This window comes from Fulmarus glacialis, unplaced genomic scaffold, assembly GCF_000690835.1.
Source record: "Fulmarus glacialis isolate BGI_N327 unplaced genomic scaffold, ASM69083v1 scaffold19575, whole genome shotgun sequence".
Taxonomy (NCBI): Eukaryota; Metazoa; Chordata; class Aves; order Procellariiformes; family Procellariidae; genus Fulmarus; species Fulmarus glacialis.
Window position 1 is genome coordinate 22257 of NW_009213911.1, and position 18535 is coordinate 40791.

The window sequence follows — 18535 nt, forward strand, 5'->3', positions numbered from 1 at the left end:
ATCTGCTAAAATAATGAGCAAGGAAACAGCTACAGCGCACATTAATCTTGGCATTGATACTTTTAAGCATCAACACTTAATGACACAGAAACGGTAACTCTTCATATGCCTACAGACTACACAGAACTGGCTATTTTAAGTTCATACATGGAAGTCTGTATTTACAACCAGTAAGTCTACCAATTTCACCACTTGATTTTTTTTGTTAAATGAACATTACCATTCTACTGTATCTGGCTATGTCTTATCAAGTCCAGGAGACAAGCTAGGTATTTAATGCGTCTTCAGTAGGTATCAGTACATTTTACCCTAATAAAATGGGCCTTTGTTTCATGAAAGTAATTGAAAAGTAAGTGCTTTTGTTTCATCTTCTTTAAAATCACAATCTAGAGGTTTGGTATATGAAGCAATCTCATTTCATACCTGCAGAGGTTTGAAATTGTCTGAAGTAAGAGAGAGATCGAAAACTGAGCCCATTCAACAGGCAAGCTCCCCAGTAGAGGATATATCTCAAAAAGTTCACTGAATCGAGTTTCCAAATAAATGTTCATATCACTATCATGCACACCAAAAGACAATACTATTCCCAGCCTGTTTTACCTGTGTTGTTTGGAGGTGGAGGGTCAGAAACACTTTGCTGATTACAGAACAACAGAATACAAAGCAGATTGCAAAAATGCTTGATCTCCCCTTGCCATTTCATGGACTCACTGAGTTTACCTTGTCTCTTACAACCATCACACTTTGCCATCTAGGAAAACAGAGTGAGGGAGAAATTAAACACACTTGTAAACAGCCACAAAGAGTGTGTGTATAAAAACTTCTTTGCACCCTGCTCAGCAAATATAGTGTAAAGAAATCTGTAAGAGTGCATCATTTTTGCAGTGTAACACAAAGCAGCAGAACATTCAATGCCTGTCTTCCCACAACCCATATTAAGTTTTCTCTATATAGAAAACTGGTACTCAAAAGTTAAGAAGGATTTACTCATCTCTCACATATATGTAATATATCCCATGGACACAGAAGTCAACCACAGGTAGTTCACATAGCTCCTAATGCACAAAGGCTCTTTTGCTAACACGTTTATATTTTAGAGGAAGCTATGTGAGAATATTGCTTACCTGGTAAAACAAAACTGTGAATTTAGACATGCACTCCTCTGAGCAAAATTCCTCCATTTTGCCCCCGAAGTGATTCTGGACCAGTTTGGGGGAAGCCTGTAAACAGTAACTGCACATTTTACAGTGGTTTCCCCAGCGCTTAGCCAAGTCATGTTTATAGAGCAGTTTACAACCTAAAAGAAGAGAAAATATCAAGAAAACAAAAGCATCCTTCAATATCAAAATGACATTTGCTCAGCACTTCTAGTTCTTATATTTCATTATGTCTGTAATAATTTGTTGAAACATACCATTAAAATGTAAAGTGTGAATGAAATTCCGTGTTTCTAAACCTAAAAAATGGTTTTCTAACCTAAACCGATTACGTTTCTCTTAGTATCATCAGTAATTTTAAGGCAAAACACTTCTGACTTGATTTGTCTGAGACACAATCTTGCCCTTTCTTACCTTCACTACAGAATGGCTTATCTATGCCTGAGAATCGCACTGTCTCCTTGATAATTTTCTCAATTTTGCAGTATTCACACATTGCCATTACACTGCTCCTCTTCTTATATTCATCACAGCAGGTCTTCCCACAAAACTGGAACATTTTACCCTGCAACACAGCCAGAATGTTTTGGTTTCAATGTCTGACATCCCAGATAATACATTTTAATTGTTAATAAAAATGCAGAAGCAGTTGATTTATGCCCTTGGAAATCAACAACAGACAGCACTAGCGAGTAAGTCTCCCCATTTAGCTTTATAACAAAGACAGCACAATTTTCAGCAGAAAGCCCTCACCAATATGCTTTGGCCTGGAATTAAAAGGATCATCTCTGGGACTAAGAATCAGGAATGTGCTTGGTTTTGGTTTTTTGGAGGGTTTTTTTTCTGTTTTTAAGATCAAAGAGCTAGTATCAGTATTAATTTTGATAATGGTTAAATGATACTAAAATCAGTTCCAAATTTCTCCAGAGTAGGTCATAGTAAGCAACAGAGCAGTACTGACAGACCATTGCATATAAGCTACAATTTCTTGGGTTTCTGTTGAGAAATGTGAGCTTGAAAAGCCCTAATCTTTATTACCTTGTAGTCAAGCAGTTCTGGTTTGGTTGCAAACAATCTGTTACAGTGCTGACACCTGAGTTTTACAACAGGGCGGGCAAAAGTGACTTGCTGGGACTGGGCAGCCAGCCTCTGTAGACCAGCTGCAGCTGAACTGCTCATGGAGCTGGGGGACACAGTCGAGGTGGTGCCACCTGCCGATACCGTTGCCCCCGAGGGAATGCTTACAATGACTTGACCTTGTGACAGAGGTACCACTGAGGAGTTCATTCCTGCAGGCTTGTTGAACAAATTCTGCAGGAAAGCAAATTGAGGAATAGACTTTATTTTACAATATTAGGTATTTTACCCGACATCCCAGACATTTACACCATCAATTTATTTTTCTGTTAATTCAGCTAAGAAAAAATCCTAGATGTCACACCTGAAAAGCTACTACACAACTGTAGCTGCAAAAATTGCGTATGCTCCCATCTGACATAGCCAAGTGATACTGAGGGTTTGCTGAAGTTTTACAGCTGTTGCACTGAACTTGAACACCTGAGGGTGAAACAGAGAAGAAAAAGCGATTTATGCAACATCAAGTTGTATTGCAGATAATTTTGCACTGTGCATACAAAACCAAAAAATCTGAATGACAAGCCAAGGTACACACAGAAGCCCAAGACGAAGTTTCTAGAGATTCAGAAGCAGACACTGCAGCTGCGGTGCCTGTTGCTTGCCAGATCCTTTAATTAATCTCCCAGTATCCCTAGGATGTCAGTAAGCATTTTTCTGTTTTACAAGAAAAATAGCTGAGAATATGTTTGCCTAGCTCAATGCAACATTAGGCAGAGGTAACTAAGCTAATCACCCTGGAGAACAAGGGGCAGAATAGTCACAGCAGTGGTATGATATATGTCCACAGAAGTGGCTTTGTCTAGCTGGGAAACCCACCAGCTGCACTTGCAAGAGCAGAAAATAGATTAAGGTCTATTATCATGTTTAAGCTCTCTCGAAAAACAAAGCTGAAAAGGGCTGTACTGTCACTGTTAGGTTTATCTATGGTAGAAAGTCTTTATGTTCCCATCTCAGCACCTCCCTTTAAAAAAAAAAGCCGCTTTCGATCCCCCGCAAAAGAATATCCACCTTAACTTTCAAGACAAATTAAGTTTGGATATGAGCTATACAAAATTATGCTTCTAAAGAAGAAGTAAAAGGATAAAGTTACCTGCAGAAGTAACCATTTTCACTCTATATGCTGACAAGCAGTTAACAGAGCAAAACAGTTCAGTTTTTCCCAAGTTATTTGTGCTCTCTATCATCTCGGCTGAAGATCTCAAAGATTTACACAGTGTGCAAGGTGTAATTTTAGCTGACTTCTGTGGAAACACGGAAATCTGTCATTCATTTGAAACGGTATTTTTATTAACCTGGAAATTAATCACTAACATATAAAACACATATAAAAGTGTCTGCCAGTGCAGTTGAAACAGCACTTATTTTACAGCTGTATTATTTATGATGCAGATATACTTATTTGATTTTTCCAGTATGCTTGTTGTATTCACACTTTGACCACCTGAGACTTGGGCTGTCTCTCATTCAGGGTAAGCGCTACCTTTGCAGGCCAGTTTAAACAGTACCGAGGCTGTCAGGGCGAAGGCCTCCAAGTGCAAACACTACTACATGTTGTAATAGCATGTACCAAGCACCTTGTATCAGCCGACTTCAACACTTCTGCTGAGAAGCAACATTTTGCTTATGATTTTTAATACATCAGCCCTGTATGTAAGCAATATTCCCATCTAACAGATGAGAAAAGAAACAGAGAGAAGGAGGTTCCTCTCTCACCCACAAAAACCCAGAAACTATCAGAATGTAGCTGACAATTGAGTTGAATGCTGTTTAAAAATCAGTAAAAAATAGGTAAGACAAGCTTTGAACATACTGTATTTTCAGGAAGACTAACATATATGAGGTTTTGATGTGAGACGCAAAAGCAGCGTGAAATCCCTCTCCTTTCCAGCTTATTTAATTTAATTTCCAGATTTGTTTCAGAGGACAACTAATGTAGGTAATTTTCTGGATGAAATACTTTTACCGGATTTTTTTTTAATTCATTAGGCCCTTCTTGGCCTAAGTGGCCTGAATAATGGGGCAGCAGAGTCAAGTTACAAAATGAAGTTAAACTATCTTATCAGAGGGCAATTTTTCCTAAATTAATTGCATTAAAATAAGCCAGTCAAAAATAATTGAGCTATTATAATAAATTAAGGTTCTCTCAACTGCTCAGCTCTTTAAGAGGCTCCATTATAATAAAAATTAAAATAGTAAAAGTTTAAAAATTAAAATCAAAATTATCAACTAATTATTACTTTTCCTCTCTACTTAATTCAAATGCTACAATTTAATAGAGAATACTCAAACAGGGAGCATCTCAAAGGCTGAAAAAAGTCACAGTGGACTGCTGCTGAGGGGTCCCATTGTGTCTTCTCTCACACTGGTATACTCTGGTAGCCGGTTCAGTGGTAAGGGAAACAGAGCAACATGTTTGGGCAAAGATTAAGCAGCAAATGGCAAAAGGAGTTATCTTAGACCAAGACAGTAACTGAAATAATCAACTAATAAATTGGGTGTTTCTTAGAACACCCAAAATCTAATCAAAGACATTATTTTTAATATTCTGTCAAAATATACCTGCTTGTATGCTGTCACACATGTTGAACTGCAGAACTTTTTTGACTGTCCCTCTATTTGAAGCATGTGACATTGGCCAGAGCCACTGTAGCAGTATCCTCCACAATTCTCACAGCAGTTCATGGTCAAGTTGTTAGCTGAGCGGAACTTGGAGAAGCAGGCATCGCTACAGAGCTTGTGTACAACGTTCTGGTAATTCACTTCGTGTCTAATCTGGAAGAAAAGAACAAAAAGAATATCTATGTTCACCTCTGAGATAGCAAGTTGTCCTGATCTAAAGGAAATTCAAATGAAAAAGAAGTTTGCAATTACCACTGCATTCTTCTGGCACATGCTGCACTTGGTTGAAATGCTGTTAGTATGAATAGTAACAACAGGTTTCCTTTTCAGTTCATATGTAGAGAGACATGACTGGCTGCAGAAATCCTTACTGGAGTTCGTATTGTCAAACTGGGCAGTGATTACATCCTTTGGATTTAGAATGTCTCTATGGAAAAAAGAAAAACAAACAAACAAAGAGAAAGAATTAATGTTGGTTTCACATCCACTTGCTGTCCTTTCTTTTTCTGCAGACTAAACATTCCTAGAAGAGGGCGGATTCATTTAATTTAAAGCTTTTCTTTTTGCTGATCTAAGTATCTGACTTCATTTTTCTTTTCCTATTAGGAAAATAGTTAAGAAGTACAATTCTCAAGTAGATATTTTGTGAAACATTTTGTACCTGGACTTAGGAGTGGCTTATAAATACACTAAGCTGAGTCATTAAATCTTTTGAAAAAGAACTGGGAAAAGATAGCTGTTTTGCAGTCTTTACTAAAAAAAAAATTAGAAAGCAGGATATGTGGAATAATTCCCTTTAACAATGAAAATACCAATCATAATGGGGTAGGGAAAAAAAAGGGAAAAACGAAAGGTCACAATTTCTAATCACCGCCTAGTTCAGTTCAAAATGGTCTGACTAGTATCGTAACTTTCCATCTCTTATCTCCCATCTATGGTTTTGTTTATTTGTTGCTGGATTTAACAAACTGAACTTTCTCCTTATTTCTTCTCTCTTTTGAAACATTTGTCATTCACAAAAAAGTTTCAAAGCCTTTAATCAAAAAAACTAGGAGGAAATATTTATATAATTTTATTGGTTGGAAGGATGCCTCCTTCTCACTTGTTTTGTCAGAGGTAAACCATTTTTCAACAGAATAAATACAAATTACAGCCAAGACTGCTAAACTTTATTACAAGGCTTTTTCACACTGAGACAGCAAGCGAAAAGCATAATTAATTGAGGTCTCAAGTTTAAGTTTCAGCTGACCTTGTAAAACCAAGAGTAATAAATTTGTTGAAGAAATGATGAACAAAGCAGCACTCCTTCTGCAAAGTAACTTTCATAACTAAAAATAATGCATATGAATAATTCTCCTCTATAAACAGATCGTAGCAAAATCAGTCTGCAAAGTTATTTATTTGCCTCAAGTTATGGTACAGTAATATAACACCTTAAAGAGCTAGTCACAAAGGTCTCCTTTTGCTAATTTGGACACAATAATACAAATGAAAAAAAATTTCAATAATTAAAATGTTTTTAGAGCTGAAGATTCAGGCCTGTGTTTCCAACAGGACTGTGGAAATTCTAAAGAATTTTTTCCAAATAGGCTCACACAAGCAAATGTCGCCTTTCCACTCTAGGCCTAGGTAGAAAGTAACCGACTTAGGTGCTGAAACCCCAACTACCTGAAAAACTCAATTCTTCATAAATTTAATCTCTCTACATCTTACGAAGGTCTAGCCACCATCAAATAACAGCAGCAGTGACATATTTTGAAGCGCTAAAACCTACAGATATCTAAGCTCACAGAATGAAGCCAGACTGGATAGTTAAATTTTTTTTAGAATATAAGGAAATATCCTGCCTCAAATACATTAATTTACCCATGTTTTATTTCATTTGAGGGGATTCAGTAACTCTATTTTCATCTGGAAGAAATAATAAAGAAAATATTTTTTGAAAACGTAGTCTTGTTAGTGGTTTTGAGAGTGCAATAACATTTTAAAATGGCAGGAAAGTGTAGTACCTTTTGAAATACAGTTTTTAATATTTGGCTCATTTAAATTAAAAAAGACAAGACGCACACTTCACAACAGAGGCTTTTAAATCTATGCATATGTAAAATCCAATTAACAAAATGGAACTGAAAGCGGACAGACCAATTAACAAGTAACAGTATTGACCACGACTTTTTGAAGAGAAGCGTAACAGGATTGGGCATTACAGAAAGAGCGTGTTGCGTAAAAAAGAGAATTGAAGCCTTTCATTATCTGCTTGAATATCAATTATTGCTAGAACAAATTAAAACACTGTCCTACTTTGAGCAGCTTGAGCAGGTTTTCTTGGTAGAAGCTGGTGGGCGAGAAGCTGGAACAGTGTATCCAGTGAGGCACAGTGTGGAGCAGAAGAGCTGGGTAGAGCCTTTCCTCTGGTATGCAGTTTGCCCCTTCTGCAGGATTTTTTTGCAGCCAGAACAGGAAACCCGAACAGCTGTGGTTGGAACTGAAGGAAGCATTTTGCTCATGCCAGAGGATGCCACAGCAGGCTGGAAACCTGATGACAGCTGTGGAGCTAAAAAAAAAACACAGAGAAAACATAGAGTAGCTGTGATATATGTATTGCACATAATTCACTTGTGTTCAGGGGGCAAGCACAAAGCTTATGACTTCATTTGGGTTGTCAGGGTCTAAGGGAGAATTAAATAGCAGATGAACTCTCCATAAATACATGCCCTGTGCTGGTTTTCTGCATAGTAGATTGTTTCAACCACTCTTAAGACCAAGAAAGCACTTTTAACATCCCTTTCACATTCAATTTTCCTTTGCCTCAAAAATACAATTATTTTTCAATCTCTGAATTTCATTAGCTCTAAAATAAACTAGTTCTTTTTTTCTACTGGGTCAGACATAGCAAACAAAATGCAGAACAACCTGCAAGACTATTTGCAAAGGTGATATATTTTACAGATTTAAATACAGTTAGTCTTGCCTATTCCTTACCAAGAGGACTGCCACTGACTGAAAATACAGCACTGATTTTCAGCTCCCCTTCCTGAGTTTTTGGCTGTTGGCCGTACTCCTAAAACAAAGGGAAAGGAAAAGGAGAACAAACACACATGTAATAACAGGTTACATGATTTCCATTCTTTCATAACGCTGTATTGAATCTTAAGGTCCAGGAACGCAAGAGTGAGTCTCCTAAGCCTGCTCCAAAGGCCAGGTTTACAGATGTAAAACTGTATGAGCACCACACAGAGAACCTGCTCAGAGGTTCACAGCAAACTACAACCAAGGGTGTCGTGTAGAAATGGAAAAGCGCGGCCGCCTGGCACATTCCCCTTTCCAGCTGTACTCCAAGACACCCCAGAATTCAGCCAGACAAAGCTTAAGAGAAATCTCTGCTTTCCAGTCACACAAACTAGAAGTGCTTTGCAGTCCTTGCCTCTATTCTGAAACAAGATTTATCTTCACATTCATAGACGATAATAATGAAATAGATACTGGAACCTAGATAGTGAGAAGCATTCTGTACTTAACCATGAGTTAAGTACCTTGGAGGAGGCTAAGGTGAAGCTTTGCAGCAGATCAAAGCTGGCACCACTAGAGCCAGACCATCACAGTCCTGACTTAGACTGGCTTCAGTGAGAGGGGAATAACCTCACATTTTCTACAGGATGAGAGAATCCCTACAGACAGTCACTTGTGGAATAGCTGACATACTATAAATTGCTAGCTTGCTCCACAGCAGCTACTTATACTTTGACACCATGCTTCTTGCCAGTGCTCTCCCTGGAAATCTGAACCATAAAGCAGCTTGCAATACTCTACATGTAAATCTTAATAGGCTGAAAAGCATAATCTCTTGGAACTACAGAGATGGTAAGATTTAACCTACTTACAGTCATTTGAGAGTAGTGAGGGCATGATGTCATGTTATGACTGAGCTAAATTCATGGTTGCTGTCTGGCTGCAAGGTAAGCTAATTCAAAATCACTAAGCAAAATTAAGCTCTCCCTTCTCAGTGGCAGTGGACTGCTCCCTCATCTTAAGCCATCTCCTAAAATCACACACTAACATCCACATGATATATGCTAAAACTTAACACTTCTCTTACTCCTGTGGGAAAATTACAAGTTTCTATACTAGGACAATCAAACTATTTCTCAACAGGTTTCCCAGGAGAGCAGGCAATGGTAGTTGTTCATCACGTGAACCATCAGACGGAAACACTCAAGTCTCAAGTAAGAGAAGCTTTTAAGCTGTGTCTGGACATGCCACGATGACGGGTTTTAAAGCACCATGTTTTTTTTAATATTACAATTTAAAAACTAGTTATTTACAGAAATACAGTTTTTTAAGCATTTTAACTGCAGTGTTATCCTTAGCCAATACTAGTAAGAGAAACGGAGGCAAATCCTGACATCAACTGTGCATGATCAAGCATAGTTTCACAGCAGTGTAACAGTGTTGAAAGCCAAGAACCTTCAGCTCCAACTATCGGTTACACCAAGAAATGCTCTTATCTTTCAGGATGCATGAAAAAACAAAAAAACCCCACATTAATTCCAATCTAAAGCAAAACAAAATGAACCTTCATCAGTTTTCATACTTTTCCAGTATCAGGCAGAGTTGATACTTACAGGATTTTACTCCAGGAATTAATATTTTGAAGAATATGATATTTGATATTTAAATTCTTTAAGTCTTCACTTTCACTTATTAATATGATCTTTGATAACCACAGACACCCTGCATTGCATTCCCCACAAATCCACACAGCCAGATGCCATCTTGGGAGGACAAAATAATAGACAGATTTAACTAACCTACACATGGTTTGACATTTGACGCTTAAGGAAAAATAAACCCAAACAATCTCACAGACACGGAACAAATCGAAGGGCAGTGAAATCTGAATAGTTTCAAATACTTAGTTTACTTCTTTGTTTTATTAAGCCAAGAGTATTATGGGAAAAGAAGAAAAAATGTTGGGAAGACAGGCCCAGAGAGAAGAGGAGGTATAGCAGAAGTACACAGAATGACACTAGAAAAACTAATGCCTGCACAAGAATACCAGCACTCTGGTGCCGATGGAAGTGGGATGAATCACGTTGGGAAGTTTTGCACACCTTTAACTGTAAAGTTTGGCATGTAACCCAAATAATAGCAGTGAGGGGACAGCAATTGCAAGACAGATCATTTCCCTGGTGTCACACGGCAAACCAGGGGCAAGGAGACCGGTTAGAGCTCAGCAATCCTTGCCCCAGCACTACTCAATCCATAGGTCAGACTTTCTCCATTTTGCAGGTATTGAACTTTTACCTGTATCGTCATTAAAAAATGTCAGTCTCAAATGAGAAAGTCACTTTGACACATGCTTAAATTGACTTCACTGACGTGTACATATTTAAATATTTTGCAAAGGTAAGACCTCTAAGTGTTAATTTAAAACAAGAACAAACAACAAACCACTGTGCTTGCAAAGATAACCTTTAAGAGGGAAGTAGCAGGAGTAACACTGTTTCAACTACACATTTCTAACTGTGACAACTCACAAAATATTCAGTAAAACATGATTTACATTTTATTTCCTAGTGAAGCCGAGTTTGAGATAAAGTGTCTACATTGCCACAGATTTAATAACGAAAGTTTTAGAGCACTTTGCTTTGTCTCTAACTGAAAAACAAAACATTTTCACCGACATGGTAACATGACATCAAAAAGTTGGGGGGTTGGGTTTCATGGTAGTATAAAAGGGAAAAATCCTTCTACTAAACTATGTTCTTCAAGTTAAATTTCGGTCAACAAACCAAATAAATTGCTGAATTTACGTCCAGCTTATGCGGTCAGCTGTCAGACCAAAATGAGAAATGCAATGGGAAACTTACCTCGGAATTATCAGGTTCATCTTTAATTTTGTCTAATAGTCCCTGCTGTGGGGCCATAGCTTTATCATATTCGTCATCCAAAGGCTCCTCCTTAATTCTAATATTTGGTGCAAAGGAATTCCCCAGCTCTTGTCCAATAGATTCCTTACTAGAAAATAGGTAGCTAGACTCCTGAAACAATAATATGAAAAAGAATTCACCCTCCTGCATCTGCCATTAGGAGTTGGGCTGCTGCCAAGGGGAGTTTCTGTTGCAGACCAAGAGAAATGGGTCCTGCCACTGGAAGGTGGGAGAAATGATGGGCAGCAGCTGCTGCCTCTACCTCCCTGCAGCACCCTCTGTCATCCCACCCCCAATCCTTTTCACTCCTCTGGACAAAGCAGAAGCCACCCAGCTCTCTAAGTTGGTTGTCAGTAAGGGCATTCGGCTGTTTGGGCAGTGTCTCCTGTTGATATAGCTGTTCCCTGTCTCATCTGGAAAAAAGGCAGCAAGTCAGATGGATGCATCCAGGTCTAGATTCGGTTCACCAGTCAGTCAGACCATGCTGAATATGAAAGTGGCTATCAAAAGAATCCTCAATCCAAAGAGAGGTCAGCAAAATTTTACAAAATTATATGCACTGTTTAAGTAGCAAAGATGTCTAAGAGTCAGAAGATCAGTTTTCTTGATACTCAAATTTACACTCAAATACAAAATACGTATTTTGAATTATTCCAGTATATCGCTGCACTTGCAAAAGTGTTTGAAAGATCTATAGCTTACCCTGAAGTTAGTTTCTGGAGTTTGTGGCGCTAACTGCGTCCGTAATGTTTCTTCTACTTGATTATGAACTGAGGAAAACATATACATTAAATATAAATGAATACAGATTCCAATGCATTTCCTTTAAAACTATCTAGAGTCTCATACTGATCCCCAACCCCATAGTCTGACAGCACCTCAGAAGTATTAAACTACTCCCTTTCTCCTCCCTGCAAATAAGACAGTAATCCTTAAAGAGAACTGATATTTTTTATTATTCTATTGGGTCATTATTTTCCCATTACAGCAAAATGGTTGTAAAATTCTGAGGCAAATTGTTCATTCAGAATTTTCTCCACCCCAGTGAGTTCTGAACTCTGCCATGTTTCGACATTTATATCAGAAATATTTTTCAGAGCAACAACTTTCATCCTTTTCTTTGCTGTTCTGGTCTTTTGCCTCTTCCCCCCTTCTCAGGAAACAGTAGCTTATGCTTTTTTAGCATGTATCTTTTTAAAAATACTGGATTTGCCTGGATACTGGATGCTGCCTATGAGCATTTACTATTGCTGTTTCAATTACTGACTACTCTACCCGAGCCTGCACAGCTTTCAGCCACAATCTTATAACTGTAGGTATTTACAATTTTCTGAAATATGTCTTTTGCACAGAAATATTCTTGATTTCTACCTGAAGGTAAAAGCAAAGAGACATCTTTAACTCTTCTTTATTTTAAAACCAACCATATTGTTTCTCTATCATTTGTGGAACCTGGAAGCACTGATTTTAAGATGCTGTTACTAAACATACAAAGTTTAAACACCAGGATTGTAAGCTGTGAATCTGAACAAATAGCCAGGAGGCTCTCACACGTTGGCCTACCCTCTCTCCATACAGTCTTCTGAATAAAATTAAATCACATGTTCCAGCCTGGTTATTCTTAACTCCTTCATTCACTGTTCTACTGTAACATTCAGAGCCTGGGAAGTCAAAACCTGGTGTGTGGGCAGCAAGACTACTGGCGACTGTCAGGCTCCCCCAAATGAGAAATGGATTACAGGCACCTCTGGTTCTCTCCATGTTGGCTGGACAAAGTCCAAGATGCAAGTATCTGAGGAAGAAGGAGAGCAGTCTCCCAGGACAAGCAGATCTCAAGTTACTCCCTGGCTGACTTCCTGCAGACACTAATACATTCCTAGCAAGCCCTTCCATGATGCTACTATGAAATGCATATTGCTTTAAATACATATACATTAATGAAGAATTGGTACTTTGCTCAAAAAAATCTTTCCTGGCCACCAACTTAACCTAAACTTCATCATCTTTTCTTCTGAGGAATTCCAAGGTCTATAAAAAACAGTGAGAAAAAACAAAAGGAAGCTTGAATTGTCACCCAGCTTGGTTTAGTAAACCACAACAACAAAGGATATGTTGAGGCTTTGAAACAAGCTGTGGAGAATGAGACCCCCCCCTAATGCTGCCAGACCCTTTTGCAAATCCTAGTCCTAATAGAGAGTTCATTGTATTTCAGGCTTCTTTATAAAATGCTTCCCTACATACAACTATGCATATCCTCTTCAACAAGATGATGTTTTTAATAACTAGCCCTATTGCTAATTTCTGCCTAGTTCTTTCTTCCTCTTTGCTGGGTAGCCAGGTCTACGATGTCAACAGTTACCTGCTTTGTCAAGAAAACTGCTTTTCAATCTAGAATCCATATCTTTAGGGATTTTTTCCAACCGTTTTTCACGTTCTTGAAAATGTCCTTCTCTATTCTTGTCCTTTGCTGAAAAAGTCTCTTTGCCATTATCTCTTGTTATGCTAAAATCTTTTCGAATTGATTTAAATACAGGGCCCTGCTCAAATGGTGAAGTGAGATCCTTTTGGATTGCATTCTGAATATGAATTTCTTTTTCACTGTCCAATTCATGTTCTGAAACTCTCTTGCCCTCTTCCAGATGGTCTTCATCATGAATTGCTGAAGAAAGAGTATCTTTTGGAGTGAAATTTTGATCATCTTCGTTGTCACTCCCAACAACAGGTATGCCTGCAAGATCCCCAGAGTTCAGAAAATAATCATCATCATCATCCAGCAGTGAGTTTTCAGATCCTGTTCGATTCTGTATTCCATAAGATATGCTGTCGAGGGCAGGTGTTAAGTTGTGGTCAGTGTCCTCAGACATTTCTGCATCCAGAATTTCACCACCTAGGGAGAAAAAAAAAACCATAAACAGTCAGAAAATTCACCAACTTTATGTGTAACAAAAGAAGAGTGTAAGTGTCCTTTGCTAATCTGTCTGATGCTGTAATTCCTTGAATAAGCCTTCTTGGGCCTTCTTTTATTACTGATAAAACATTGCTGACATAAGAAACAGTTCTGTCCCACTCACCACGAAGTGAAGCAGAAGCTGAGCTGCGTAAAACTAACCAAAGAAAGAAAAAACATTAACTTCAATTCACGTCATTTGTAACACTTGTGGAGAAGGCAATTGTCGTGGTTTAACCCGGCAGGCAGCTAAACCCCACACAGCCATTCGCTCCCTCCCTGCCCCCCCCCCGTGGGATGGGTGACAGAATCGGGGGAGGGGGGGAAGTAAGATTCGTGGGTTGAGATAAAGACAGTTTAATAGGACAGAAAAGGAAGGGAAAATAATAATAATAATAGTAGTAGTAGTAGTAGTATAGTAGTAGTAGTAGTAGTAGTAATAATAATAATAATAACAACACCACCACCACCACCACCACCACATACAAAAAAGTGATGCACAATGCAATAGCTCACCACCCACTGACCGATGCCCAGCCTATGCCCAAGCAGTGGCCCCCCGGCCAGCTTTCCCCTAGTTTATATGTTAAGCATGACGTCATATGGTACGGAATATCCCTTTGGCCAGTTTGGGTCAGCTGTCCTGGCTGTGCCCCCTCCCAGCTTCTTGTGCATCCCCAGCCTTCTCAGTCAGTAGAGCATAAGAAGCTGAAAAGGCCTTGACTTAGTGTAAGCACTACTTAGCAACAACTAAAACATCAGTGTGTTATCAACATTATTCTCATACTAAATCCAAAACACAGCACTATACCAGCTACTAGGAAGAAAATTAACTCTATTCCAGCTGAAACCAGGACAACAATGCAGGGACGGAATGAGTAGCAAGGGCTAGGAGGAGGGCAAGATAGTCTTTTTCAGCAGCAATGATACTTATAAGAAATGTTTTGTGAAACTATGGATTTATATAAATAAATAAAAATACTTACATTTTTCTGTAATATCAAATACCGCATCAGATTTATCTTCAAACTGTAAAAAGGAAAGCACTATATCATTATCTTGGTCAGCTGCCATGTACTTTGCTAAAAACTATCCGATCAAAAACAAAACAAACAAGAAGGATCACAATTCCTCCTCCTTCCTTTCTTGCCCCAAGCAAAGTTCTACGAATTAAGACTGTTACATTACTGAGAAGTCATATTTACCCTAACAAGCTCAGAAGTACATAGAAAAAGCAAACAACAAAAATTTAGAATCAGCGTTGCTTCCCAGAGAAGGTGAAGGACAGAGGAGAGGGAAGGGAAGGTCAAAATTTTCACTTCTGCATGAGATACTTGTACCAGGTCAAGACCACAGATTCTGCCCTCTTTGACGCTCTACGAGCCTTCATTTCCTCTGAACGTTATAAACGGAAAAACAGCAGCATATACAGCTTCCACTGACGTGGGCTGCACAGATCCAAAGGTTTCATCTCTCTAACAGGGAATGTCCCCTTTCCAGGAACAGTGAAATGTAATGCTTAACTTGCTAGCAGTAACGAGACAATAAGTGTCAATATGAGCGTAACCAAAGAAGAACCAGGTGATGACTCTGAGTGCTGTACAAAACACCCATTTATGTTAAACATTCTCCGTCAGACATTAAAGTTGGCGGCATGCTTGAATGCTGTCTGAAGAAGTATGCGTGCTCAGCGTAAGTAAAGTTTCCTTTAGAATGTCCAACTCATTAGCATCCTTCCTTTCTGCCTAAAAGATAACAGCAATTCATTTAAGTCATCTCTCCTTTCTCTATGTCTCCAGCTCTACGCTTTGATTTCTGGTAGGTCCTGCTCACACTTTAATTCTTAAGCCGTCTTAAGGAAAGTAATGGGATTTGATAGCAAAGGGATGATCTCTAATTTCATTTAACTCAAGTCATTCAATTGATAAATCCGATATTCCACAGGACTGTGATGGGAACTATCAGGTTAGTAGCAGCCAGCTCCAGGAAAGGATGACAACACATTGTCCCAGGGTTCATCTGACAGCAAAAAGTCCGCCAGTCTCTTTCCAGTATCACTTGCAGGTCTACAAAGACAAGTTAGCTCCTTCAGCTTAATTTGACACACATGGAATAGTGAGGACCTGTCCAGCATTGTGATTATCAAGACAATTTGATACTGCACCAAAACTTTCCAGCTTCTCTGAGCAGATAGTTGAGGCTGGAAAAGTGAAATACAGAACCAAAAAAAAAAAAAAAAAGAAAAAACCTTACACTTTTCCACAAGGCCAATGCAAGTCTATTCATTGTAATTATCTAGAGGAAAAAAGAGTAAGGAAACACCTTCCAAGGAAGGTTTGCAAGGCCTGAGTTTTGTTACTGCTGTAATGATCCTAGGAGTGTCTCCAGAGATGCAAGTTTAATGTTGATCTAGAAGTCCACTTGTAGTCAACTAAGTTTACACTAGTGTAGAATTAATCCCCATAAATATTGGATATACTTAGTGCTAATACCAGATGCTGAGGACAAGGATAGCGGTGGTGTACTGTTTTTATAGAAGAACAGAAAAAGGAACTTGTTGCCATTTGACAATAATATCAGAGTATGAAGCCTTGGGAGACAAAAACGATAGCCTAGGTTCTCTTCTCTATGCTGACCTTCCTTGATCCTTTTCTTGCTTCCTGTCAGTAATGCTCTTTCTTCTCCAAAAAAGTCTCAGACAATTTGCCGGTAGAGCAAGAGAAGTTTTCAGCTGAGATGAAGCATTAGATCGTCCTTTTCTCGAAGTAGGTTTTGATCAAAGTAGTTCTTTAACTCTTTTGAGATCCACAGTACCTGTGGGAAAGTATTCTAGGTTCTACCACAATCCTGGTTACCTTATACATCTAAACCCTAGGTATTCCTCCTCCTCCGGTGACAACAAATCTTTTAATAATAAGTGACAAAACCAGAAATGCTCTTATTAGGAAAAGAATACATTTTGCAGTCTGGACCTCTCTCACTGTTTCATTCAAAGAAATGACAACATGCAAGTCAGCACAAGGGGCCACCTGCAAGAGCGCATTAGGGATTATCATAAATATTTTGGATAAATTGGAAAACATTTACAATCTATCTGGAAGGAATCCAAGACACTTCCCAACCACAAGGTCATCCTAGGGAAAAAAAAACCCTATTTTGTTTCTTTTCTCTTTCTTTTGTGAGGCTATGAAAATAAGAGATCATCTTGAATATTTTCTTCCTTTAAAAGGTTTTAGGGTACAGAGGAAGATCTGTGTCTGTGGCAAAAGCATCCATTGGAAATATTTATAAAACAGGAACTTCAGCATCTGATAATACTAGCAGTCTTATCTAAGCCACCATCTAGTTTCTGCCATGGTGAACGGCATCAGAATTCCCACAAGGTGTAAATCCAAAGACAGAAAACTACGGGAAGTGTTTGTATGCTTGTGTGTGTGGATACATATGTATCTACATACACATAAATATATATATATATATCCCAAATAAACTACTCATTCCATAACAGTCTATAACTGGACTATGCCCTGAAATCAGGGCTCATGTACTCTTTTTCTGAATTAGTGTGGGGTATTCTCTCAATTATACACACTTCTATTCCCTTCCTGAATCCTATTACAATCTTGTTTAATGCCATCTCAGGAGGAAATTTTGTATATCAATAGTTACATAAAAATGTATCACTTTAATTAGTCATATAAGTTGGCTTTCACTGGATTATGGTCTTGTATTACACAGAAGTTAAGTAATAATGCCCAACTTACTATTTCTACATTATTCTATTACATTTCTGCAAGGCAATTCCCTCTCTCACCAGTCCTCATGCCTCCTCCTTTGATTAGCTGCCATGACTCTTAATTCCCTTTATTTCTTCTGCTCAGATTTTTTAAGATTTGGTGATTAGTGGAACAAAAGTACTCTAGAGGCAAACATGAAACTAATTAATCAGATGGCGTTTCCTATGGGTCATTTTTGACAGATCTAAGAAGAGGTACCTCAATATCCCAGATTAAGTCCTACATAATTACAGAATGGAAAGTATCAGGAAGTTTTCTGTTAAAATACACTAGGCTTCAACTTCTCAACACAGTCCTCAAAACGCACTTGCAGTTATAAAACAAAACTCAAAAAATATCGTATTTTAAAACACCTTCATTCAATCACTTTGGCTAATATTTTGCCAGAGAATAACTTAATGATACTTAGCGCTTTTAGGTAGTGAGCATTCCCTAAGAGTTTAAGACAGAACAGTTTAAGTTTGATATTAGCAAAATTAAATGTTGTAGGATATATCTTTCTTAGTGACTCTGTCTCATTAGCTAGCATTGTACACAAAGCAATGCTCTGCCTACACAGGTTGTAATAAATAAATGAAACAAGAATACAGAAATGGCGACAAAACAACTAGTTATTCCCGGAAGCAATGTGTTTTGCTTTAAATTAACTACTCTTTGCATAAAGACAGTACCGCTTTTATAAAAAAAAAAATTCCACTAGGTATGTCAGGGGGTTTTTTATAATCGTATATTAGACTCTAGGGGAACAGTGTTACATCCTCAGCACTAACACGTCTTTGCTTGGAGCGGGTGACAGAAGGACACTGTTTACACTTTAATACAACGTGCTAATTTGAAATAACTAGAAACCTGTTCAATACTTTAACGGCATTCAAAGTTGCCATAGCATCCATAAATCAAACAATTAATAGATTATTTCTGTGCAATATAAAGAGAGAAGCTGCCTAT

General features: G+C 38.2%; 1 protein-coding gene across 1 annotated transcript in view; it reads right to left on the bottom strand.

Moving 5' to 3' along the window:
- The window catches only part of ZMYM4 (zinc finger, MYM-type 4), a 29871-nt gene extending 15058 nt beyond the window's left edge, over positions 1-14813 (bottom strand). Inside the window, exons 1-14 of the mRNA XM_009578376.1 lie at positions 14777-14813; positions 13203-13730; positions 11546-11613; positions 10784-10954; positions 7896-7974; positions 7215-7467; positions 5166-5340; positions 4854-5066; positions 3385-3535; positions 2599-2714; positions 2196-2468; positions 1572-1722; positions 1125-1297; positions 601-751 (exon numbers count right to left, since the gene is read on the bottom strand). Of these exons, the coding sequence (XP_009576671.1) occupies positions 601-751; positions 1125-1297; positions 1572-1722; positions 2196-2468; positions 2599-2714; positions 3385-3535; positions 4854-5066; positions 5166-5340; positions 7215-7467; positions 7896-7974; positions 10784-10954; positions 11546-11613; positions 13203-13707 (2479 nt within the window). The 5' untranslated portion in view covers positions 13708-13730; positions 14777-14813. The remainder of the gene's footprint in view (positions 1-600; positions 752-1124; positions 1298-1571; positions 1723-2195; positions 2469-2598; positions 2715-3384; positions 3536-4853; positions 5067-5165; positions 5341-7214; positions 7468-7895; positions 7975-10783; positions 10955-11545; positions 11614-13202; positions 13731-14776) is intronic.
- Between the last annotated feature and the right edge of the window lie 3722 nt (positions 14814-18535).